Source organism: Bemisia tabaci, chromosome 7 (genome assembly GCF_918797505.1).
Source record: "Bemisia tabaci chromosome 7, PGI_BMITA_v3".
Taxonomy (NCBI): domain Eukaryota; kingdom Metazoa; phylum Arthropoda; class Insecta; order Hemiptera; family Aleyrodidae; genus Bemisia; species Bemisia tabaci.
The window spans coordinates 25,042,868-25,069,741 of NC_092799.1; the positions used below are offsets into that span (position 1 = coordinate 25,042,868).

General features: G+C 39.6%; 2 protein-coding genes across 6 annotated transcripts in view; one reads left to right on the forward strand and one right to left on the reverse strand.

The window, feature by feature from the left end:
* Positions 1–26,874, reverse strand: part of LOC109032242 (uncharacterized) — a 59,689-nt gene that overhangs the window by 19,373 nt on the left and 13,442 nt on the right. The window contains exons 2-4 of one of the 2 annotated variants that reach the window (XM_072302374.1): positions 8,987–9,184; positions 7,535–7,662; positions 592–812 (exon numbers count right to left, since the gene is read on the reverse strand). In XM_072302374.1, the coding sequence (XP_072158475.1) occupies positions 592–812; positions 7,535–7,662; positions 8,987–9,168 (531 nt within the window). In that variant the 5' untranslated portion in view covers positions 9,169–9,184. Of the gene's footprint in view, positions 1–591; positions 813–7,534; positions 7,663–8,986; positions 9,343–26,874 lie in introns of those variants that run through there. The other variant, XM_019044265.2, reaches the window with a different exon arrangement.
* Positions 9,800–26,874, forward strand: part of Bcat (Branched chain amino acid transaminase) — a 39,976-nt gene continuing 22,901 nt past the window's right edge. Inside the window, exons 1-4 of one of the 4 annotated variants that reach the window (XM_072302375.1) lie at positions 9,800–9,824; positions 10,336–10,373; positions 21,340–21,423; positions 25,343–25,552. In XM_072302375.1, coding sequence (XP_072158476.1) covers positions 9,815–9,824; positions 10,336–10,373; positions 21,340–21,423; positions 25,343–25,552 — 342 coding nt within the window. In that variant the 5' untranslated portion in view covers positions 9,800–9,814. Of the gene's footprint in view, positions 9,825–10,301; positions 10,374–17,397; positions 18,023–21,339; positions 21,424–23,961; positions 24,120–25,342; positions 25,553–26,874 lie in introns of those variants that run through there. The other 3 variants (XM_072302377.1, XM_019044267.2, XM_019044269.2) reach the window with 3 other exon arrangements.

Below are 26,874 nucleotides of genomic sequence, written 5' to 3' on the forward strand. Positions count from 1 at the left end.
TCAACAAGGGCCATCAATTTTTAGATCACTTTACCTCAGAGCAGAAAGAGAAGAATGTACTCTCATTTAGTACCATTAATCAAAATTCCCGATTTTTTTCAAATAAATTTAATTCTCTGACAAGTCCCTGCCTTTTCCGGTCCTAGGGACCATGGTTGAGGTGGGGCTCATTTCTTAATTTTAACAAAGTTCACAACACTGGGAGTTTAAAGTGTACTAACGCGTATTAGAAAATACAACTTTGAAGGATTTTTCCAATTTGACCTGCATGAACATTTAACATAATCTTTTTCCTAAAATAAGGAAGGCTGAATCCACCTACTGATTTCAATGTCTACTGTACCTACTAATTTAATTCATTTTTACTTTCATTTAATTTTTCACAAATGAGTTAATTCTGGAATTATCAATGTGTTTTCTATGTTTTGTGTAGGAGTTCAATAAAGAAACAAGTATTCCAGTAATTAGATGCTAATCTTACCTCATGGTTCATTGTCATTTCATAATCTCTGGAAAAAATTTTGAGCTAATTAAATAAAATACGGGTAAATAAGCTATAATTTTCAGAAATAAATAATTGAAGAGACTTACATCAAAATTCAGAACTCCAGTTTTATCTAAATGTGCAACGTGCGAATCGAGTAATAGGGAAGATGCCATGCTGCCATCATTTTCATGATCTACATTTCCAACTCCATCACCAGTTACATTTAAGTCCAAAATATTAGGCGCTAAAGTTAGTTTGGACATATCAAAATTAGGTCTCTTTTGACGTACAAATGTAAGGTACGGGCTTGGGTGTTTTCCGATACCTGTTAAACCAATTACACCAACAATTCATCATTAGTTTAGCAGAAATTATGACAAACTGAACCAGATACCCTTTACAGTTAAGCCTTTGAGATAAAGAAGGTACAACTGTACACACTGAAGCTGGAGGATAATTTCAGCCAAGACACATCATTGGTTAACTTTTTCCTGAATGGATCTGATGTTGAATGCTGATAATTTGAAACCTTCTCGAATATGTCTCTGTTTTTAAGAATTAGCATAATTTAAAGGAGACAAGTGTCCATAAATGAGAGCGGGAGTCAACAAGAACTTGTAAGCAGGGATTTGTACTTGTTGACATCCCGAACAAAGCTTGCAAATACCTGTACAATGTATATCCGTCAGGTGCAATACATAGAGGAAATGAGCCATATTTTTTTCAAATTGTAGAGGCAAATTCGTATTTACTTCTCGTGACTCAACTTGTAGAGGGATTGAAGAGGTACAAAATATTATCAAGAGCGTACAATATTAATTACTTTAATCAATATTAGTTACTTTGATCACCTTTCTTACTTAGCTTAACTAATGTATTTTTTTCTCCTTTACTTTTCAAGCTCAAAACTAAGTCAATATTGAAAGACACTTAACGAGTTTTTCCTAGTTCATCAGTGGGGGGGGGGGGGGGGGAGAGCAGGGGTCAAAAATTTATCTCCTGCCAAAAAAAATGACGTTTAAAGGGAGCAATAATCATCAAAATATTGGTCAAATAGGTTCACTTGATTTATGGACAACTCCCAACAGAACATACACAGGAAACATAGGTGGACCATTTACTTGATGTATTTGAATGAAATAAGTAGGTGTTTTGGGGGATTTTCCTCGTATTTTCAATTGCTAATTGACGCTATCCTTCTTCCACACAAAAGAGTCGGATGGGCAAACGTCATACTCGTGATGCACGGGGAAAGTGAAAAGATAGGAAGTGACACTAGAAAGCTATTTATAGACATTACATCATGAGGAACCAATGGGAAAGCGAATCAGTTTTCGATCTGATTAGTATTCCAGGCATCAGAGAAGGTCAAGAGCTACATAAACATGAAGCATCTGGAATTATAAGTAGCTGACCTATTCTCTTCCATCATTCAGAAAAATTGCAGACTAGACAATTGGATGTGCTACAAGGATGTACGGTAGGTTAGATACTCAGATTTGTTTTCAATCAATGTTTCCTGCACAGGGGCATTTCTAGGATATCTTCGATTCTTTGCTCTCCATTTCCCTGCACTTTAAGGGACTAATGTTTTTTTTAAAAAATGTTCAGAAAAAATGAGTTAAGAAATGTGATGTGTGGTAATTTTAGCTATACCTGCGGCCAGTCTATTGAAATTATCAATACTTGTTTTTTTCTTCAAACAATATTCTGAAAATTGTTCACTGAATTATATAATGCTGAATTTGCTGTTTTTTGACACCCTCTCACCCCTGCGTCAAGTTCTACCATGATGTTATGGATCCCGGTGGAAACTTGCAACTGACTAAAAAAAACCCTCTCCAAATTGAATAAAAATTTATAAACATGTTGAGACTGCTATTTATGGAAGCAACATAGTACTGCAGGTAAAAAAAACCGACAGTGACAGTCTCTGATAAGACCTCTTTTTTATTCTTTTTTTTTCATAGCATCGATTCAACGAAATCGCTTGAAAAAACTGACTCAAATTCCATAAAGCTTCATTTTTAAAAATTTGATAAAATCCTTTGAAATCCAACATGAATCAGGAATAAGAAGGAAATGGAGTTGAGGCTAGGGTGGATAAGGCAGACCTCAGTATGACCAAGATGATCAGAGGTTAGATGGAGAAATGTCATTGAGAAAAAGAGAAAGAAGCTCAACTCACGTTGATGAGTCAGAAAACATGTTTTGTCATAGAGTTAGAAAAATAAAAAATACAGAGCCATCAGTTTTTGACTTCAGCTATTTCTGTCAGTAAATAATTTTATTGTGCCGATCTCTTATCTGTGAAAAATAAGTATTTATAACGATAGCAGGAGGTCACAAGCTTGAGGAGAGAGAGAGAAAAAGAGGCAGGCAAGAAAGGAATAAAAGGGGAAAAAGAAGATGGAATCAAGTTTCCAAGATAGGTAAGATCTAGCTTATTACATTTTTCTATTCTTTTTTAATTAGAACTTTATCTCGGCTCTGTGCAGCATCTGTAAATAGCATGGTAATTTATTAGTAGTTATGAGTGCATTAGTTGATCAGAATCAGTTCTAGAACGTTTAGACAGAAAATTAATTTCCATTTGATTGATTATCCTATCTCAATCTCCGACAAACAGCTGGTGTTGTTTCTGTGTACTAAAACTGACTGAATACTGACGCATTGGTCGAGAGTATTGGCAGAGTTGCAAGTTCAGTTTTCAGATTTTCAAAACTTTTCACTTATTTTCCAACCTACTAAAAGAGCTCCTAACTACTGACACCGACATTCTCTGATTTTTCCTTTACATCACCACAAAAAAAGGCCTCAACAGTTTTTGACTCTCCCTTGTCTTTACCCCCCTCCCTCGAAAAAAAACAAAAACAAAATCTCGACTGAGAATGAGAGAGGCTAAAATTCCTTACGTAACTTATTTCTTGCCTCTTCAAAAAATGTCAAAATTTCCTGGCTACAGCATAACTTTTAAAAAAAAAGCCATGAATACCATGACATATCAACAATATGGTGTGATTCTTGCCACAACATTAAAAATAGAAGAAAAAGTACTCTCTGATTAACACAAATTCACTCGTGTCCTAGGGTTTTTGAGATTCCCTGACTTTTTTTTGTTGTATCTGTGTTCGCTGATTCTTTAGACTCTAATTAAAAGATAACTTATAGTTGAAGCCAGGAAACACGTCCGTTTCTAACAATCAAGTTTTAAAATTGATTTAGACTTCACTTTTCGCTTTTTTCAGTCCACAAAATGGATTAGTTTCTGAAGGAACCAAAAATCAAAGTAAATAAGGGAGGGGGGAATTTTATTTGATTATTTTTCCCATCTCAAAAAAATCTGGCTTAGGGTGCGTTTAACTTGTACCCTACCTTCATATAATGAAGGTTAAAGAGTCCGTATAATCCAACTGATAAGAGATAATCACTTAATTATTATGGAGTCTGGTTACTTAATTAATTAGACCAGAAGTAAACTGTTGACAGCTATAATGATTCTAGATTTGACCCCTGATTTTGAAATCTAACACCACGACTCATGATCAGACTGATCCAATGGCTTAAAATGAATCTATTTCAGGACATTCACTGTTCAGTCCTCATATTGCAATAAACAAGGGAGAGGAAATCATTTTTGTAAAAAGCAAAAAAATGATGTTGGAAAAAACCCATGAGCACCTTAATCTGAGCCACTTAGAGAAAGGCACCTCAGCTAAGATAAGAAGAACCTTCGGCACATAGCTTTGATGAGGTGCAAAATAAAAGTTGGCGGGTTATCAAGTCTTTGTCGGTTAAGGTGTTTGGTGGAGTACCAACTTTCTCCTCTCATGGAAAGTAAGAATTACCCACTGCCTCCCTTCCCTTTACTGCATTTACATAAAAGGATGAGCAGTTTGGTATGCTTGCATGCAAAATTAAAAACTGCAGAGAAAGCTGCAGTACACATGTACAAGTTCTGACTCAGTCAAAAGCCTACCAACTGTGCAAAACAAACCTGACATACTTCTAAGGAGATGACTTGTTGCGAGACTTTGATAATAATTATAGAATGAGCCACAGTTAAGATTTGAGAATTTCAGAAGTTGACTCTTCAGGAAAAATAAGACTTCATGAAGTATGGCATTTTTTTCAAAACTGCTTTCCCTTGGAGCTACAACCCCTCTTCCTTCAAAAAAAGAAAAAAGAAAAAAAAAAAGAAAAAATTGGCTCCGAAGGCTGGAAAATGAAGCTCTTACCAAGACCAAAGGCTTTGCAATTTTATCAAGAGAGAAGTATGCCTATAGATACTTTACTTTACTGTACTTTAATACTTTTAAAAAGATGATGAAGAGCCTTGCTTGTTAAGGTAAGAATTAAAATCTACTCTAATAGCAGAGTTCCATTTGTATTTTTTAAAAAAATTCAAGGATTGAATAAAGAGCGTAGGTATTATATAATGGATTTAGTATTGTCAAACTTAAAAAAAAAAAAAAAAAATTATGATAGATAAAAGAATGGCTGCGTCTTTGCAAAACGACTGATAGCTAGTTGGACCGAGTTAAGTGAAAAGAATCCAAGCCACATCCAGATCCAACAGAGAAAAGGAGGTTTGAAATTTTCTTCCTTTATAAGACTCAATGCTGAAGATAAAGTTTCAAAGCACATTTGCTCCATCAAAATATTTTTTCTCACTCTCACAAGTTGGAATTTTTTCATAAGAAAAAGTGGGACTAGTTAAGCTCAAAACTACTCCTATCTAAAAAAATGTGGACAATTTTGTTTTATTCAATCCGATTCAAGATATCTTCTAATAATTGCTGTTTTGAAATTGTTCAATTTCCATTTTAACAACCTATGAAGTTCCAAAAAATCGCTCCTAACTGTTGCTTCACTCTGAAAGTCAGTAACTCCTTTATTATGGTGATATTAATGACCTTGCACTTCTTATTCCAAGTACACCAGGATATTGCCCTGGTTAAGCCCACAAGATCTGAATTTTTTCCCACTCTCTTACAATTGGTCTGCTCAGTGCCAGTGAGCAACTTCCCACATGATTTACCCACAGACCTGCACTGCTGTGCTATGTAAAACTGCCGTAAGAGCATTCGATGTTGCCAAATTTCTTCTGAGAAAATATTTATTTTAGAGGAAACTCATGAATATTTGTCCTTGAAATTTTCAGACTTTATACATCAAATTACAAGCAAATTCCTTTGAAAAATCTGAAGAGAAATATTCAACAATTTTCCTGAAAATTCGTGATTTGTCAAAGGAAATTTGGCAACGCCATATGGCTCATACAGCGTTCTTCCTTAGTACGGTTGTACAGTCCACTTACATGCCTACTCCTTCCCACCCCCATTTCTCCTGTCTGCTTGATTACCTGACTGCTATTCTGACTTTCTTTGCGTTAGAGGTTCTCACTGCTGAGTTGATAAGAAAATCTCATGAAATGAATAGCTAGTCTTGAATTTTTCAGAGCTGAAGAGAGTATCTTCCTCTGCTAATTAGGTATGAGAAATAAAGGCATTGTCTCTACGTACTCATTTAGTAAGAAAAAAAAAAGAAAAAAAGAAAAAAAAGAGAAAAAAAAGAAAAAAAGAGAGAAAAAAAAGAAAAAAAAGAGGGTAATAGTTGAAATTTTACACATGATTTTTCACCCTACTTTTCCCACTTATTGTCAGTTATTTCAGTGGGCCTTATACCACGAGAAAAGGAAAGGTGCTCCCCTCAAAAATTATGCCTGCACTACATGTTCAATGCGAAAGGAAGGTTTCTGTTGAAGGACCAGATATACGAATTAATTTTTAAGCATGATAAAATGTGTCTCTTGGTAGAAAATCAAACTTTATACCTTAGAAAAGCTTTCAGACAAAGAAAATGAAATGGCTGTAACACTTTATGCTGCGACACCACTATCTTTGCAGTGGTGTAATCTGGAAGCAAGAGAAGGGCCTTTGCATCAAAAGTTTAAAGAGTTATTGTATATTGGCGTGGAGAAGATTCTGATGGTTATTATAAGCTTCAATGAGATTTCTTTGAAAATGATTCGAAATTAGCAAAGAGATGGCATTTTGAAAACTGCACGTTAGGGATTTTCCTGGGAATAAAATTTGGAAAAATTGCGCTGAAAGTTATGACCTGGAGAGAAACTTCTCGTCCCTCTTCCACTGATTTGAAATGGTTCTACACTAAGCTGCTAGGTTTACTCAGCTTGAAAGGTTTTCAAGAGTTAATACAAACCTAGACTGATATAAAAAAAAAAATGAAAATAATTGGAGCCTCCTCATGAAGACAATCTAATAGCTTTCCTTCCCTATCAAAAAAACTATAGAGCTAATTTGAATTCAATGTCAACACGAAGATGATCTTGGGGCCAAAAGCTTTCACCCTCTATTAAGAAAATGAAACTCAGACCCTTCAAATAAACTCCGAAAAAATACTTTCAACAGAAAAATTCAGCTAGCTGTTGCTGGGGTAGTTCTGGTTACCAATGGAACTATTTAAGACAATTCAAATGGAAAAAGAGCTACAATTCGTCATTAGAGCAAATCCTTTACCAAAAATGTATGAAATTTAACTTAGAGCAATCCGTCGAGGAATAATCAAAATTAAATGTATTATTCTTTCTACTAATGAAATGCTGATTATGAGTTAGGACATTGCTAGGGATTATTTAGTTGATATAAAAGTCGTATTTTGTTTGAGGTAACAGTTGGAACTTGTTTCCGAAAAATTGTTATTTTTACTTTTTCTCAATCAAGGAGCAACCAATGAGAGAACATTCAAGCAAAGTGCGGATAGAAACCCATAACAATTTCTGGAACCCACTCAGAGCACATTTTGTTGTTGCGCATCAAAATTTTACGACAGCATTGCCATGTTGTGCAAAAAAATTTCCAATGAAATAAGTCCCGCCAATTAACACTCATACAAAATAATCACGCACTATTACGATTGTTACGACAAACAAAATATGACTAGGCAGAAAATTACAGGGTTAATGATGGAATGAACTATTGAAACAAGAAGAGAAAAGGGTTAAGGTCTGATGTTCAATTTTACCTGAGGCATAATTATTGCTGTTGCCAGTATTGGACAAAATAAAATTAGTTTTGGGAGATTCCTTCGAGAGCCATTCTTCAACGCTGTCAACTTCAAAGCTTTCATTACCGGAAAAATCTGGCTGCAACCTGCATCAAAAGAGATGGTGATCAGTACAGGACGATATTACAAAGTTCTGACAAGTTCCCTTGATTTCCTATCTCATGATCCATTCCTGCTTAAATCGGGCATGAAACTTGCTGGTGTCACCCATTCATCAACTCCTAAATTTGAAAAAAGCCCTAAAAGTTAGGATTACCTATGATGAATCCAATTTTCTCCGTGTAGAGATTGAGATAAAAACAGTAGCAGAGTTGCCACCATGTGCTTAGAATTCAAAAGTCAAGTAGTGTGGACTACATTTTGTGAGGCTTCAATAATTTCTATATTGCTATCTTCTGATGACCAAATCACTTCAACAGCGCAACTAATTCTGGTCAGAATTGGAAAAAGAAAAGGTCTCATCTTTTTTAAAAACATAATGGGTACTTTCAAGCAAGATATTTTGGGCAAGAACTGCCTTTTTGAGAGGTAATAATTTGAAATGTTGCAGAAGACTTAATGTGTACACATTCATGGCATGAAACTTTGACAAGTTCAGCTCCGAATCACCTTAATGGCAAAAGAACAATACCCCCTACCTGCAAATTAACAATATTAGACAACAAAGACATCACCATTTGTTTAATTTTCCGTTAGGTTTGCAATTTCTTTTTCACTTTAAAACGTCATTACAACACTCCCATGTAGAACTGGAAAAAGCTAAACAAGTCAGCATGTTTATTTTATACTATAAAATACAGCAAAGTTGCTGAGTCTTTTTGCAAAAATTTTTGGTGGGGCGGTATTGTTCTTTAGCTGGTGTTATACTTTTTCTAACCATAGTTAGTCACTGTTGCTGATGGTGGGCAGAAGCAAGACTAATCCACACAGGTCAGTCATTGCGCAGCTTTTTTGAAATCCACTCCCCCGCCCGGCCCTAACTCGCAGCACTCAATGCTACGTCTCAATGGGTGCTCCCATAAGAAATACATTGCAGGCACTCAATACTACGTCACTGCGCAATAGAGTTCTAAAACTCGTCCTCGGGAATGACTGACTTGTGGGGATTGATCTTGGGCAGAAGAGACACAGCTACAACATGGAAGAACATGTAGATATAGTTAATATCGTTAAATTAGCAAAAATAAATAATTTTGAATGTTGAAATGTAGTCTTCACCGGCCCACATGACAGCAAACAGTACTTCCCTCAAAATTGGAAACATGCTGTATAATCCTTAAATATTTGGCATTCAGTCTTAACTTGTCTACAATGATGAACAGCAATTTGAGTCGTAGAGCTACTTACTTGGGTTGTCCGTAAACAACCCAAAACTTTTAAAATGGACCAACACAGAATCAGCAAACTTACCATGTTTCTTCATTTTCTGATATGCTTTTGATGATACATGTTTCAAGTATTTCTTCATCCACAAAATCCTCACTGAGCCAAAATATTTTGTGGGGCACTGACTTCTGTAAGGAGGCAATCACGAGCTGAACCTGACCCTTCATGATATCATTGCTGAAACTGGGTGATCCTCCATGGGCCATTATAAATTATGAATCACTAAGTGAGATAAAAAAACTTGTAAAAAGAGCACATCTGACACTGATCATGAAAACAAACAAAATATTAAAGGTATTATGAAAAAGAAATCTATCTACGTGATTGCATTAACCTCTCTCGCACGACATTTTTTCTCAACTAGTTTTCGTGCTAAATCGCAGTGATGCTATCAGGGAGTAACTAAAATTCTCTCCACGTCTTCAAGTACTGAGACCTGGCCTCATTTTGCCTCGGTTCAGACAAGGAGGACTTTGAGCTAATTCCTAGGTTTTGATTATCTTTCTTAGTAAATCTACAAAAGATCATATTACCTGCGGTTCATTTCAATGAAAAGAGAAAGTCCTGTGTTTAGCCAAGAGTGCATGGTTTTATGTTGGCACTGCTGGAAAAATTCTACAACCGTGAAAAAGCGCCATTTTTAAATGAGCGGGGAAGTTGCGGGCTTTTGTGAAAGCTAGAATTCTTGGATGAATTTCTTCAGTGGTTACTTGATTGTATTGTACAACAGTTATGTGATAGGCATTCTCTTATTACTGATAGTTTTCAGTTTGCATGTTGCACGAAGCAAGCATTGTTTCTCCCTAGTTTCCCATAATGTTTTATTTGTTTCCGATTTCAAACAATAACACAATGGTATTAGGTATAGTGGACTATGGGTGAATATGGGTGATTGTATCAGACTTTATTTTAAAATCACGAAGGACAGTATATGTGCTGACTGAAGATGATACTTGCGCACTGAGTCAACATTTATTTATAAAATTCTTGGCTGATATGATTTGGCATTGACTCAATTTTATCGGCAACTTCAAATAGGTGTGTAGTGAGTGTTGCAAGTAAAGGCTCATGTGTGGGTCGATTTTTGAATTGTTATCGAATGAGTATGATCGATAAATCCCTATCCTGGCAATGTTTTTATCGATCAGGGTCATTATTTGATAGCGGTGCAACAATCGATCCGCTGCATGGTTAATGGGATTTTAGACCTCCACCTGTTTAGCACATCGGCTAATAATTTTATGGAGTTTAGCGGGAAAAAACTGTGTACACAGACACGTTTGTAGAGTCATTTGTCCATAAAAAGGGATATCACTGGGAGATAAAATGCGTTCCTACAGAATAATTTTAAAAAATGTGTTATTTTCTGCTAGACTCGGCTAAATTCAACCGTTCATCTCTGACAAAAAGTGTAAGTACCTAAGTCACAAATAGTTTCAAGTTCAAGATTTCTTCATCTATTCAATTGCCCTCGAAAGTTCATAAGTTTTTTGGTTCATCAGCGAAAACCTAATGAGTAAATAGGTACATACATACTGCCGAATTTCAGACACGCAGCCTGACGAACTTGCCCTACACTGTAAAATTCTTTCTGGAAATTGGGCTGCTGTGCTACGAAAAAACGCAGAGTGAGCATCAGAGCGTTGCCAAATTTCTCTCGAAAAAATATATCTTTCTCATGAAAGTTATGAGTATTCATTCTTAAAATTTTCAGTTTGTTACGACATTAAACTGCAAATAAAAGTCACTACTTGGGAGGAAAAATATATCGACGGCGCGGCGTAATTAGTCCGCAATCACTTATCTCGTTTGCGGTGTTTGAAAATCTCCACCTTCATGTGATTTTTTTTTAAAGGAGAACAAATTAACACCATTTCTTGACATTTTTACAGAATTTTTTTCGCACAGAGCGGAAAAATCACGGAAGTTTTAGAGAATTGCCATTGAGTAGTTTTCCGTTTGAAAAATAAAGTATGACAGGAATTTTGCGACGTCGCAAACCGAGATACGTGGTTGCGGACTTACACCGTCGATATTCATAAGTCTCTCAAATTATTCACCTTTTATGGGAGGATATTTGGCAACGTTCGAAGTCTCATACGGCGGCGTCTTACCTTAGGAAGGCAGTAAATTAGGTCCCATATTTCTCGCGGACGGTCAAAAATAAAGGAAATCTTTGATATCGATTTGGTTGCCTTAAGGAATCTGCGGATGATGAGCATCTTATACTGCCGTGCTAAGGTTGAACGCCGTATGAACATTCGAGAGTTGCCAAATTTCCCTGGATAAAACATGTATTTTTGACGACATTCGGGCACATTTTTCTTTGAAATTTTCAGATAATTTAGATTGAATTGCGTACAAAATCCTCTGAAAATTTTGGAAAGAAATATTCACAATTTCCCTAGTAATATAAGTGTTTATCGAAGGAAACTGGGCAACGTCTGAAGGCTCATACGGCGTTCTTCCTTAGCACGGCAGTATAATGAATGCGAGGACTGTGACCTTTGGGTTCCTGTCGTCCACAATTAGAGTTTCTCAATCCATCTTCCCCTCCCTTTCAGCGGTTTTGGCATATGTAAACAATGCCTCCTGGAAAAACAAACACGGAGGCAAGGTTCGAAATGACAATATAAGTCGATTTGAATTTTGCATCCCGCGAATAATATTCGTTCATTGTTACAGCGATGTGCTCTTTGCAGTAGGGCAAGTGAACCTTCATCTTCCGGAAGGCATCGAGAATACGATGCTGGACGTATTCTGAATTTATAGCAGTGTCGTCACTGTTAGGGATGTCGATACTTATCCGATACTTGCAAAGTATCGATACTTTCGATCGATACTTAACGATACTCGGCATCGATACTCCACGATATCGATACCATGCAGTATCGATGCCAAGACCCCAGTGTCGACGGTATCGATACTTAGTCTGATTTGGCCATGAAAAAGGCCTCTTTTTCTTTTTTAAAAAACTCTCTCCCCACTATTTCACCTCCATGATGCACTGTGACAAACGACGGAGTAATCAAGTTTCTCAAGATGATTATACTTCAATGAAAATGTTAAAAGCTCAGTTCGATAACTGTAGTTAAGGGCTCAAAATAGTTGACCAAGGACGCGAACAGGGCTTTTTCGAGAGAGGCGTAAATCTGGCGGAATTTAACGGCCGACAGACATACGCACACTCAGAATCACGGCATAATTTAGAAATAGTATCGATGGTATCGATACCTCATAAGTATCGATACTTCAGCTCGATGCTCGATACCGGTATCGATGCTTAGAGTCGATACCAGTATCGATACCGAGTATCGATACTTCCCTGAGTATCGACATCCCTAGTCACTGTTTTCGACGCTGTCAAATGAGGAAAGAATTGAAGACACTCCAATCACGGAGCATGTGCCATGCGGCTATTTACGCGGGAAAGGGGGCCTCCAGTACTGATAAGCTCAAAATTGATCAAATTGGTGTGGCAAATTAGTATAATCACCAGCGTTTTGCGAAGCGGCCAAAGTATTTTTCCGACAAATCGCATTGATACGCAATGACATACTTAGGGCAAATTGTATAGGTGAAAACTTTCAACAACGCGATCTTTGCTTGGAAATGGAACGCCTTAATTTTTTCGAGATACTCTACGCTTTGTCACCCGGTTAGTATAGTTGCCAATTTGACCCAAACACAAAATTGAAGTCACTTATTTCACTACAAGCACACAGGAGTGTGGTACTTACTACTATATGAATTTGAAAGCGCTTATATATTTCTATTTAATATATGGAAAAGTATTTGGTGCTCTCTAATCGTTTCTATACTTTAATTCTTTTTTTTCATGATTATTTTTTACTGGTGGCTTGCAAATTGCCGGCAATTGCCATAATTGCCTACAACATTGATAAAACTCATGACACTTGTACTCACCACCCCCGCTCCCTGGTAAAAATTGGCAGTAGAATCTGTGTTCCAAAATACCATAGACCTACAGCCGGCTGTAAGATTTCCAATAGCTTCTATAGCCGGCAACACAATTTCTTATAGCCTTTTATAGCCGATGGCGATTAAGCAACAGCCTGGCGATAAAGTGTGTGCTAAACGTTACTAATTACGGATGCTGGGACTTAGTGAGTTATTGTACTACCGCTCTCTTTTTGGGCCGCAGTATCTTGATTTAATTTGCGAGGAAAGCTCCGTACTTTTGAAGGATGCCTGCCATTCCTAATATGTTGGAGCGCCTTCAATTTCGTATGATACTGTGCAATACATCCGGTGTGAAATAGTTGCTTCAAGCGCCGCGGTACGCTGCGGCGCGGCGGCGGGCGGGCAGCCAGCGCTGAACGCGCATTGGCGCCTACAAACCTAACTGGGATACTTCACGCATTGCGCAATGCGTGAAGTATCCCTGTTAGGTTTGCAGGCGCCAATGCGCCGCTTTGTGCCAGGTTCTAATTTTAATCTCGCGGAGTCAGCGTTTTTCAACTCATGACTTTGAAATGTTTGAACACTCTGTATGGATTATTCTCATAACATAATACATTAATTACATTAATATACATTAATTGATGAAAAAAAAAATATGTAGTAAAGGAAAATATAATGTGCGTTTTGTGAATATTAAGGTGATTCCGTACAAACTCAAGGATTTACAAAGCACAAGAATCTCTACACAATTTCTTATAGCCTTTTATAGCCGGTGGCGAAAAAGCAACAGCCAGGCGATGAAGCGTAAAGCCCGGCGATAGGAACTATAGCCCGGCTGTGTAATTTTTTATCGCTTCGTGTAGCTCGGCCGTATGATTGCTTCCACTTTCTACAGCCAGCTATATGATTTTCTATCGCCCTCTTCAGTCGGCTATAAGAACTCCTATGGCATTTTGAAACGCAGCTCCTATCGCCAATTTTTACCAGGGCTTACGACTGCGGATTACTTATTTATTATTATTAGGATATTGTTTCTTGTATTGTAACAAAAATGAACTAAAAACTCAAATATATTTTTTTAGAGGGAAAAGTACGTTCCCTGCTAAAATCCTTAATAAATGAGTTGCTAAGACCATCAATCAACATGACCTACATCGCTCTACCTTGGTATGTATTTGTACCTATCCCTTTCCCGTACACGATTGTAAACAAATTAAATAAATTGAAGTTCTTGGAGGACAGCCGTTTTTGAAAATATTGAAATATTATTGATTTCGAATAAAACTAGTCTGAGTGCATTTTCTGTGGAAAATTCGCTCCTACATTCCGATTTATAAGCATCAAAAAGTCAGTTTGAACTTTCTTTCCGCTTTAAGGGTCCATATGTATTTCGAAACTTCAAACACGTATTTATCGAAATGGCAAAAACTTCACTTATGCGCCTTGTCCTTCAAGCTCCTCAATTAATAGGTATTCTTGGCCTCCCCCCCCCCCCCCGTCCCCGAGGGTAAATCTTGAGAGTACTTACTCACTTTGTGATGAAATCGCGACGGTTGAAGAAATGAAGTTCGGTTCTCTCTGAAGGAAGGACACTCAATCAAAAAAAGATGAGACAGATTAGTATGACGACTCAACGCATTAATTGTCAGCTGCGCTTTCGGAACGTGGTCCTCCGACGAGAGAGGCAGTGGCGGTGACGGTTAGTACCCTATGATGCACGCGCTGTTGCAAAAGTACGCTCAGAATTTGCACTTCTGAGGTCAACACTTCCTGAATTTTCCGCATATTACAATGAGAGATATTGAATTAGCCCATGAGCTGTTTATTTACCCGACGAAATTGTTAAAACGATCCCCTTCCATTCCATAATTTTTCCGAATCCCAAGACTCTCCGCATGGGGCCCACACTGGAAAAAAAACACATCGGATCTAGAGTCCAGACTCTTAAAAACATCGACAAGAAAAAATACCCTTGATTCAATCGGATTTAAGCTTAAATCAAGAACCCAGCCTCTTAATTTAAGCGGATTTCCTTTTGATTTAAGCTTAAATCTGATTGAATCAAGAGTATTTTCTCTTGTAATTGTTTTCAAGAGTCTGGACTCTAGATCCAATGTGTTTTTTTCTAGTGCATCGGTCATGCCCTCGCTATGAGGGCACTCCTCTTTTTCCTGTGGACGGTATTAAAATTGATGTAATTTATAGGTTCGGCATCAGGGGCTGGAGGATTTCCGTGTGACGCGACCGCGCTACAAACGTATGTAAATCGGTTGACAATTACCAGGTTGACGCACGGCGCGGCGCATCACGCCATCGGCGCTACCGCGGGAAATATTTGCGAGGAATCCTCAACGCGTAACATAACGGAACCGGTGCCAATGTAAACACCAAACAAGGTTGCCGTCCTCATACGTCAACCCACTGCGCCGCGCCGCGCACCGCGCTCGAAAACCCCGCCCGTACTCGAAAGGAGAAACCACCTATGAGCCACCCTGTGGGGATTGCCAGTATCATTCGCGGTCCGGTTATCCGCTATCAGAGTATCTACGATTTGATTGGCAGCCGTCCGATTGTTTGCCGTCCGATTGGCGATTACTCAAGATCTGGATGTACGCGGTCCTTATAGCCATAGTCGAATTATCCACGAACCTATTATCCACTGCTGTCCAAATATACACGGTTTGGTTATCCGCCACCCGACTATCTTCTGTCCGGCTACTCGTGGTCTGGTTATCCGCGGCCCGCTTATCCACGGATCGATTATCCACGGTTTGATTATCCGCTGTCCGATTACTTATGGTCTGGTTATCCGCGGTCCGATTACGCATGGTCTGGTTATCCGCGGTCCTATTACTCATGGTCTGGTTATCCGCGGTCCGATTACTCATGGTCTGGTTATCCGCGGTCCGATTATCCACGATCGATCATCCACGGCTTGATTGTCCGCCATCCGATTATCTGCGGTCCGACTATACCCGAAGTCGGATTATTCGCGGTTCGACTACCCACGGGTTGATTATCCGCGGTCCGATTATTCACGGATCGATCATCCAAGGTTTGACTGTCCGCCGTCCGATTGTCCTCCAACAACACCTGAAGTCGGGTTATCTGCGGTCCGACTACCAACGGTCTGGTTACCCGCGGACCGACTACGCACGCTCTTGCTATCCGCGGTTCGATTATCCACGGATCAACCTTACTCGGTTTAATTGTCCGCTGTCCAATTATCTGCGGCCCGACTACGCACGGTCTGGTTATCCGCGGTCTGACTACCGACGGTCTGTTATCTGCGGTCGGACTGCTAAGGATCTGGATATCCGCGATACGACTGCTAACGGTCTGGTTATCTATGCTCCGGCTCGGCTACTCACGGCCTGGTTATCCGCGATTCGACTGTCCCCGCCCCGACTCGATTATTCACGGTTCAATCACCTGCAGCCTGATTGTCCGCCCTCCGATTATTTGCGACTTGTTTATCGCGGTTTGACTATCTGCAGGTTCAGATTCTTCGCGATTAACCGCAACTCTACTGAACTTCTGGATTGATGTTGGCGTATTGGCACAGCACGGACGGTCGAGAGGGGTGCGTCTCGCCTCATTAAGGAAACGATAATCGAATCGTCCGTTTTGCAAACAACCTAAAACCAAAATTTTTGAAAACATCGTTTCATTGCAGAAAATGGTTGGTAGTTTCGGACGCAGTTTTTTTCCGCTTCTTTGGCCGGACTCCGAACGCATGCTTGTCAGCTTTGTTTTATACAAAGTGACATGCTATCGAAAGTATATACATCGAAGATCGATATAACGATTATTTCGATCTATCGCAGACAAATTTCGATGTAACTGGAACATGAGTTTTTTTCTTTTTGCCTTAGGAATCAGAAACGTTTCGTCTTTTGACCAATATTTTGGACTTAAAATAGGTACAAAATGCTTCCAAAACTAAGTCAAATCTGTTCTCGTGGTAATTTCAAATCCTCCATGGTTGCAAATCCTTATGGGGGTCTGTACCTCCCCAGTGTCGGCCTGGCTCGAAGAATACTTGGGGGTGCTGATCCGTTTTCCAGGTCCTTCCTCTCAGGTGCCTGCCCCCCTAACCAACCAAAGTCTCCTTTATGTTGGGTTTTTCAAGTTTTGGGGGCTCCCACAGGAGTCCTTCGAGGACCCCCTGAGCCAAATTTCTGGGGTGCTGCAGCACCCTAGCACCCCTGGCCACACCACCCCTAGACCTATCTTCTCCCTCTGATCACACTGGTGCTCTGAATATATGCACATGGTAAGTAGTTTCCTTTGGTCGGAGTAAATTCCGGGAAAAGCTTGGAATACTGCGATGAAGATACGTGTTTTTTTACTTAATCGATCGTAGCGCGCTCATCACAATATGTTTTCGCCATGGCGCGGCGTGGCGTCGCATGACCCAATGAACTCTGACGATAAGATTCGCCGATAAATGACCATAATTCCATATGAATATTCATCATTTATTGAATGGCATTAAAAGCCGCTTCTTCAGTTACTCCCGAATCCGACCAGTGGATAGTTCCGAGTTCAAGTTTTCCGTCTGAGTAGTGAATTTTCTTCGAATTTACTTTAAAAAACGAATAGCTTTTTGTGATTCACACTGTTTCGATATTTTATCCGGTCCAGTTCCAAAATGCACTACATCTTCAAGAAAGTAACCGATTCCATCAACATCGACTACTTCGATTTGAAAGGCGCCTTCGTGGACGTTTTGTGAGCCAATCGAAGTATTAACCTCATCTAGTCAGATTTTAAGTTGATTAACACTTTTTTGCCCCTTAAAGTGCGTGCCGTAAGTGCCGTCTTCGCTCAGCCACCTATTAAGTACAAAGTTAGTTATTAAAGAAGTGCGCAAACGTATCCTAACGGCGTTTGCTCTAAAAAGTTCCTTTTTTTTATACGAATTTCTAAAATTAACTCTCAAATTGAAATCGAAATTTTCTTTTAAAAAATTCAAAAATTATATTGTCCTCTCCTTCTTGGAGACCGCGCTGCTAGTCATTTAAGTGTGTGCTTTTATTTATTTGTTTTTTTCGCTGCCCGCGTTTTTTATTTTTTGAATCCATGGCGCGCAACGTGCCCTCTTCCTTACTCAAGCTCTTGAAGCGGCAGAAGGTGAGTGAATTCCTTCATTTTTTGCAAACATTTCCTCGTAAATTTTTTTCTTAATTTCATTGTTGGAACGGCAAAAGATTTTACGTGCCTCAAAAGATAAAAACATTGCATATTTTCCGGAGTTTCGTCTTTGACCAACGAGAATATCTCCTGGAATGTTTAGTTACCTAAATAAACCTCGATTATTCGACCCTCGCGTTATTCGGCATTTTTTATTGCAGTTTCCGTCATTCTCGTAATTTTTGGCTGGAAGATAGAGAGGCAATCCATCCAATGAAAATCAGGATTTTCATATTCATAAGTTTACTGACCTTATACTCTTAAGAAAACAATATTCACTGATTTTTGACGTCTTCTCCTTTTGTAGAGACTCCAGTTTCGGTAATGGGGACTAGAATATACGGCAGCCTACATAGTCCTAAAAATGTCGCCACGCAGTAAACTGGAAACTATTAGTATTTCCCATAAAAAGAACCAAAAAATCTTCAGTCAGCCCTTTCAAAAATATGATGATGCCAAACCCTTCTTTCGTAAATTTCATATTTAAAAGTGTTTATACATAATACGTTTCCACTTTTGTAACAAAAACTTGTAAAAATCAATCGCGACTGGAGAAAATTTAAAGGAAAGAAGGAAATCTATCGTTGCCTTCAATTTGTTTTTATTTAAACAAGTTATATTTAAGAATATTGTGACTACCACCAGAACCATGCTGTATGCCTTGTATCTATCTATACGGATTAAATTAAATTGTGCTTACTAAGTATAGCCAGATATAGAATAAGAGACACTCGCTTAAAATCTCGACTAAGCGATAGGGGTAACGCATTGGAGACCGTAACGTGTTGGATGCGACTATTCGTGTTTAGAGGTTGTTGGTGTTGCATATCGGTGAAACTGAAGGGGCACCGGCTTTCCTTCCTCTCGCGATAGTGAGCGCAGCGCGCCGCCGCACTGCACCACATTGCAATTTGCACCGATACCAATCGTTGGCGGGCGATACTTTTTTACGGGCGACTTCCGATAAATCGCCATTTTAACTTCACCGAAACCTGGACCAAATTTTGAGTTGTGAAGCCAACTCAATCTGGTAAGCGTGATTCTTTACAGAGAAAGGGATTTCAGTTGCCGGAGGGAAGCGATTTTCATGGAGATGGGTAAAAAAATAGTTGCGGGCGGAAAAAAAGAAAAATAATAAACTACAAGAGATTAGGCCCTGGTAAAAATTGGCGATAGGAGCTGTGTTTCAAAATACCATAGGAGTTCTTATAGCCGACTAAAGAAGGCTATTGAAAATAATATAGCTGACTGTGGGAAGCGGAGCAAATCATATGGCCGGTCTATACGAAGCTATAAAAAAGTATACAGTCGGGCTATAGTTCCTATCGCCGGGCTTATTACACGTTATCGTCATTGGCTATAAAAGGCTAAAAGCAATTGTGTAGAAATTCGTGTGCTTTGGAAATCCTTAAGTTTGATACGGAACTACCTTAATATTTACAAAACACACATTATATTTTCCTTTAAAACACATTTTTTTTTCATCAATTAAAATGAGAATAGTCCATACAGAGTGTGCAAACATTTCAAAATCATGAGTTGAAAAACGCTGACCCGCGGGATTAAATATTAGAGCCTAACACAAAGCGGAGCGGCGACGCACTGGCACCTACAAACCTAACAGGGATACTTCACGCATTGCGCAATGCGTGAAGTATCCCTGTTAGGTTTGTAGGCGCTAATGCGCGTTTCGCGCTCTCTGCCCGCCCGCCGCGCCGCAGCGTGCCACGGCGTCTGAAGCAACTATTTCACACCAGAGGTATTGCACAGTAACATTAAAAATTGAAGGCGCTCCTACATATTAAGAATGACAGGCATCCTTCAAAGGTACGGAGCTTTCCTCGCAAAATAAATCAAGATACTGCGGCACAAAAAGAGAGCGGTAGTCCAAAAACTAACTAAGTCCTAGTATCGTAATTAGTAACGTTTAGCATAAACTTTATCGTCTGGCTGTCGCTTAATCGCCATCGGCTATAAAAGGCTGTAAGGAATTGTACAGCCGGCTACAGAAGCTATTGAAAATCTTACAGCCGTCTTTAGGTCTATAGTATTTTGGAACACACATTCTACTGCCAATTTTTACCAGGGGGTGCATTATTTTGGCGGGTAATGAGGGCGCGTGGATTTTATTCTGAAAATGTTAAGCTCAGAATATAGCTGCTATGTGCATGGAACCGTTTTTAATCAATAAAAATACGTGCTTTTAACTGCACGCCTAAAACGGTCAAAATGCCGTTTTTTTCCTAACTGAAAATTTAGAGGAGGCAGCATTGACAGGAGCGAACTATGAAAGCTACGTAAATTGCTATTTCGACTTCGATTTTCGAGCTAGGCCAGAGATCCGTTGTTCAGCAACTCTTACCAATTCGTTAATTTGTGTCTCAATGTTGTCTGCAAAGCCTGTCTCGCAGAAAATTATTTCACTTTCATTTTGACGCGCATTCGTAAGGACCTCGGTTGGAGGCGAATTTTACGGTCCAGCTGTATGATAAGGGGGTATTTTTAAAAAGCGAATCCTCATTAATTCCCCCTCAACTCAGGTTTTAAGTCGTGTCCATGCGTCAAATTTGACTAAAATCTATCGTAAACATACGCTTCTAGATTGGGATTGTATCCAGACCTATTGAACCGAATTCGCGTGTTGCAATGACGTCCATATGAAGGTTTTCAGCGCGCATCTCTCAATGGAGAATTTGCATGAAAAACTTTTATGTCACAGACAATTAGCAATCGCCGGTAAAGTGCAAGCAACTTACATGTTGTTACGCTAATACATTGCAATGATGAGTATAAAGCACAATAAATGTTTGATAGGCAATGACCCTCAAAAGTACGCGCTAGGTTGGAAGCGCCTTCATTTTCCCGCGATACTCAATGCTTTGTCAAGCAATTAGTTTGGTTGTCTATTCGACCCAAACCCAACTGAAGTTACTGGTTCCACGCTAGCGCACCGGTTCCTATACTATGTTTTTGGAGGAAAAAAAGCATCTATTTCAATTCGAGGATAAATAAATAGGTACTCTGATCTTGTTGGTTTATTTCTGGATTTTGTATTTTCCTATTTATCATCTGTGGCTTGCACTTAGCCAGCGGTTGCTAATTGCTCGTAACATATGAATCAGGATGACATTGCGGCTTCTTTTAAATAATTTAGTACTGCGAGTGAAAAAACAACCCTCTTCGCAAACAAATACGAAACCGATCTAATTACACAGTTTTTGGTCAGAATATAATAAGATGCGGATGTTTTCTTGCAGCTCGCTGTCAAGCAGATAGTTCGTCGCCAAGTCACTGCCCCAGCAACTGCGCCTGCCTACCATAATCCACATCAAAGTTTTCAGGTAAGCCAAATTATTTTTCCCCCTTGCTCCTTCTCTCTCAAAATATCCATGGTTAAACTGGACGTATTTGTGTGAAATGGAACTATGTGCAAGTGGAAAGATGCGGTGTGCTCGGGCCACAAGAATGAATGGGACTTTAAAAGCGCCAGTGCAGCGGTGTGGACAGTGGCGTGGCGTGAATTGCGATGTATCGATTGTTCTGCCATTTAAACCTATGGTAAGGAATCGATTATTAAGGTGTTCGCTGCGAACACCCTGTTTATCGATACTTTTCCATAGGTTTAAATGGCCAATCAATCGAGATATCGCAAAGCACGCCACGCCACTGGGTGTGGACCGGGCGCGACGAGACGCGACACGAGCGGCAACGACTAGGTCGTCAGTCTTTATCTCATGAGCCCTGTCCACAACGCTCTTGTCACATGCCCACAGCTCATGAGTTAGTGCTCAGTTTCTTTTGACTTAATTGAAAATTCCGCTTTTCCATTTTCTCTAGAGGAACGATATCCACTTTTACATTGTATCTTATGCAGCTTCCACGAGCACACCCCATCTTTCCACTTCCACATAGTTTCTTTTAGCAAAAATACGTCCAACTAAGATAACATGTATTGCAGTTTACAAATATGCAAACCGTCCATTGCCAAGTAGCATTTTCCAACGGAAAGATCGCGATATTTCGATATCAAGTTGCGATTTTTTCACGATTTCTTGGCGATGAAATTCCTAGGATCATCAACATAGGAGCGATTATCCTAGTGGCAATTTCATTTCTATAAAATCGGGATCGATGGAATCCAAATTTTATTTCGATATATATCACGATTTTTTGTTCGATAATATTGCGACAAATCGCCGCCGATAAAATCGTGGTTTTATTGCAAATTTACGCGATGTTGCACAAAATCGACGTTGATAAAATCGCGATGCGTCCTCCGATCAAATCGCAACTTATCGCGACCGCTGCTACTTGGGATTAGACTCTATTATACTGCCGTATGCTAAGGAAAAACGCCGTATGAACATTCGAGAGTTGCCAAATTTCCTTCAACAATATGTTTGTTTTTGGGGAATTTTATGAATATCTTTCCTTGAAATTTTCAGACGTTTTAGATCAATATTACAAACAATTTTATCTGAGAAATTGTTATACAAATTTTCAAAAATTTTCCTGAATGTTAGTGATTTACCAGGGGAAATTTGGCAACGCCTAAAGGCTCATACGACGTTTTTCCTTAGCACGGCAGTATAGAGCTTGTATTTTTAGAGTGCTTTTTACTAATAGCAATTTTTCCTCCAGTTACTTCACGAGATTTTTAAAGGGATCACGAGAGATTTAAGGGCCATGTAATGCTACAAGGATTTTTCAGCGAGGGCGCAAACATCGCCTTCAAAATACGTAAATGCAACCCGCCGATCGAGATACTACCCAGAGGCTCAGGGGCTGATTGAAAAACGCGTTTAGCCCCGCGCCCGCTCACATCGTATAGGAGAGGGGGGGGGGGGGTTCGGAAGAGGTTGTGTGAAATGACCTCATAGATAGTTGCGGCCGAAAGGTCGGCGGCTTCAATACATATCCAATTACAGATAATTATGTCTGCACTTGTTAGATAAAAAGGTGGCAAACACTTTCGCTCCTCATTTTTTTTTTATCAGTATGGTCTGAGGGCGTTAAAATAACCGACCAATCACGAGTGGAGAGAGGCGATACCGGACTCCTTTTCACCTTCAATCTTGCAAAACACACCTCCGGATACAAATACATAAGCTGACCCCAATAACACCCCGATGGTCATCTTACAATTGATAAATCCTAATTAGAGTCGGGCGTATAGTTTTTATGAGGAATTGATAAAACTTGGTGGTTTTTTCATCTCATGACAAGGTGTTATTTGTCTGACGGTGAATAAACCTTCTGTCTTATGACGTCAATGAAAAACGTTATGACTTTGGATTTCAGCGAAATTGGAGGGATGAATTGAAAAATTACAGTACGTATAACAAGCAATATTTGTTGGTCAATTACAGGAGCGAGGCAGGAAGTGTTTCATGGGAGGGGAGCAGAGGTAATAAATTCCTAAAAATCGCGAAAAATTATGTTTTTTGTGGAAAATGTCCTAGTCATGGGGATTTCTCCATGGGGAATGGGGGAATTATGTTTTTCATGGGGATGATGGCCCTTCCTCTCCTTTGCTACACAACTGAGTCTACAAGTAGAAGGAAGAAGACATTTTTGTAAAGCCTCTTCCTAAGCTTTAAAAAGGTTCATGAATAAGTTACAAAGCTCAGACCCGTGCGTTGCCGAAAATTTTCTGGGTAATTTTTATTTCCCTCCCTTTTTTGGATTCGGAAAACGTAAAATATCGGTCACAAAAAAGATGGATTCTCCATTCCAGAATTTGGATTTAAATTGAATTGAATCAAGTCAATTTTTTTATAGTCCGACAATTTATCTTACGATTACCTATTATTGCCGCGCTGAGATGAATTAGGCATCGGTCTATCTGTGTGAAAACGTATAACTCTCTGATTAATGGCAAGATAGCCCGCTCCAACTTCATTAGTTACAGGCCCTTTATCTGATTCCAAAATTAATCAGATGAATTTGATAATTTCACCGGGTATGCTAAGTGTGAGAATAGGTACGTACTCTGAGTTGGTTCAGCATGGCGTTCGATTTGGAGAGGCCTTTTAAGGTTAGTTTCACCGTATATAACCCTTTCTATATGAGAGATACGTGATTTGACACGGATTTCGATATTTTACCAAAAAATCCCCATCTCGTCCCCCCCCCTCCCTCGTCCACCGTGGCATACCCATAATACCGTGTGAGTGCATGGGTCTCTGGATGATTCATCAACAATATTTTTCCTGCGCACTTTCCAAAAATAAAATTATACCTACGCGTCTCGTCATCAGTCTCTTAAATGTTACGTGTATTGAATTTTCTGAGAAAGAGATCGCCACATCTGTGATTTGGTTTTACTTTTCTCCTCGTTTTTGTCCCGAAATATTCGTATCTAACAATCGTCTAAGCTCCCAAGGCCGAATTTAGGATTTTTTGGTCCATAAGCGCCGTTTGTGGTGCGGGCCACCTGCTGAAGTGCAACTCTTCGGGGAAGGGGAGTTCGGTGATGAGCTTGTTCAGAAAAGGGTGAACCAGGGGGCTCTCCCTTAAAAACATTGAAATCTGAACCCCTCTGTATCGCATTTGAGCTTATTTAGCACACATTTGATATGAGAAAAAAGGAAGGGAGAAGGATCCCTCTCGACTAGAAGTCTATGGAAATCACGGAAAAACGGGGAAAACACAATATCCGGAGAAAATTTTATGTCGGAAGGGGTAGGGGAAAAATAACTTCATGGTGCGGGCTCCTAAGCGCTCGCCTAGTGCCATTATGATAGATCCGGCCCTGTCTGCTCTGATACATCAAAGACTGATTTCGTCGCTCCTCTGACGTAAGGGCGTATCTCGATTTAGACATGAGCCCTGGAAAGCATGGCGTTATATGGACAACAGGGTTCACGTGGAAATCGAGATACGCTCTTACGTCAGAGGGACGACGATTTTTGAGATTTTGTCAGTGCTCCCATTCCGTGTCTGTCAAAAGTTCCGGGAGTCGGAACTTTTTTGTTCCAATTTCTCCCACTCCATGACCGTCAAAAGCCCCGGAATTCCTTTCAGATTTCTCAAAAGTTCCAAGAAAGTTCCAGAAAATGCAAAACATCGCGAATATTTTGGGAATTACAAAAATTCCGGGGAAAAAATCCGGAATATCTCATAGGCTCCGGAATTCGGAACTATTTCCGGAAATGGAAGCACTGGATTTCATGATCCTCGATGGAAGAGGATATTGGTGTCAGACATCCTCTATCTGATTTTTTATTAAAGATGAATTTGTGGTGTGGTGTGTTTCAGTTCTCAGAGACCTCAGTGCGACAATGCCTTCCGTCGCAGCTGAAGCCGAAGCCGCCAGTGTCGGAACTGGGCTTCGGCACCCAATTCACCGACCACATGCTCAGAGTCGAGTATGACGTCGATAAAGGCGGCTGGCAATCTCCCCTCATAGTTCCTCTGGAGCCCCTCACCCTTCACCCGGCTGCTAAAGGGCTCCATTACGCCCTCCAGGTAAAACATAAATCAACAATCACTATTAAATTTTAGTGGAACTAAGCGATCGGGATGGAGGTATAATTGATTGCTGAAGTCGAAGAATTCGTGTCTCCACCTTATTTTTGAATAATCTCCGATTACGCTCGATCTTTTAAAAGGATGCCAACCAAACTACTACCCCATAGAAATAAATTTCAATAAAAGAAGAAAATTTATAGACATTTTGAGAAAAACTCGTTTGTAGTTTTATTATAAAGAAAAGAATGATAAATAAGTAGAAATTTTCAAGCGAAGCAGAGACGCGCATTTTTCAATTTCAGTCATCGGATTGCGGATTCGCAAATCTAATAGATTATTGGTGGTCGAGTCATAAAAAACGTACCTCAATGTGACGATTCAAACAGTCCGCCGTTGTTTCATTTATAATTGTTTCTACTTTTATTAGAAAAAAAGGAAGAAAAAAAAGAATAAACGATATTGCCCAACATTTTCACAAAATATTCTATGCGGGGAGGAAGCATAAGGAGAAACCATGAAATTTCCAAAAAGTATAGTTCGTTGCTTCCCCTTTGAAAAATAACATAACGCGTGAAATCTGCAGTCGCGGTAAGAGTTTTGCGGCTTTGACCATCGATATTCAATTTGCGTTGGAGAGGAGTTAAAATAGTACATTCTAGCAAATTAGTGCGAAACAGCTCTTTTAAATCTATTGCCATCCACTATTTCCTTGCCGATTGCCGAATATTGGTTGTCATGGCCGGATTTACCTACTTGCCGCCCATGGGCCTTCTGCATTTTGCCGCCCTCTTCTCATTAATTTTGAAACATCAATAAAAACCATCAAGTGAACGTGCCGGAGGGAGATGGGTGCTTAAGACGCGTTCACTCGTGTTGGACACATTTTTCGCGTAAGCCCTGTCAACACTAATAGCAAAAGTTCACGGAACTTCGTGCGAAAATTCAGTTCCGTAAACCTATCTCTGTGGGTACAAGACCTTTCATCTGTAAGAAATAAACTGAAACATTAAGAAAGAACAAACATAAATGTGGCTTAATAATTTTAACTTCCGCCGCCGTGCCGCGCTGACCACACTGTGTCTGGCGCAATGCGTGAAGTATTCATGTAGTCTTGTAGGCACTGTGCGTTTCACGCCGCCGCGCCGCGCCTCGCCGACCGCTGTTGACCGTAGTATTCATGCAGTCTTGTAGGCGCTAGTATGTGTTACATGCCGACCGCCGCGTCGAGGGCTTCTCCTTTTCATCTCAAGTCCTCGTCATCATTTCTTTTTGCGCCGCGCTGCTCTAGGCTAAATTATGTGTTTGGTTTCTCTCTTAGC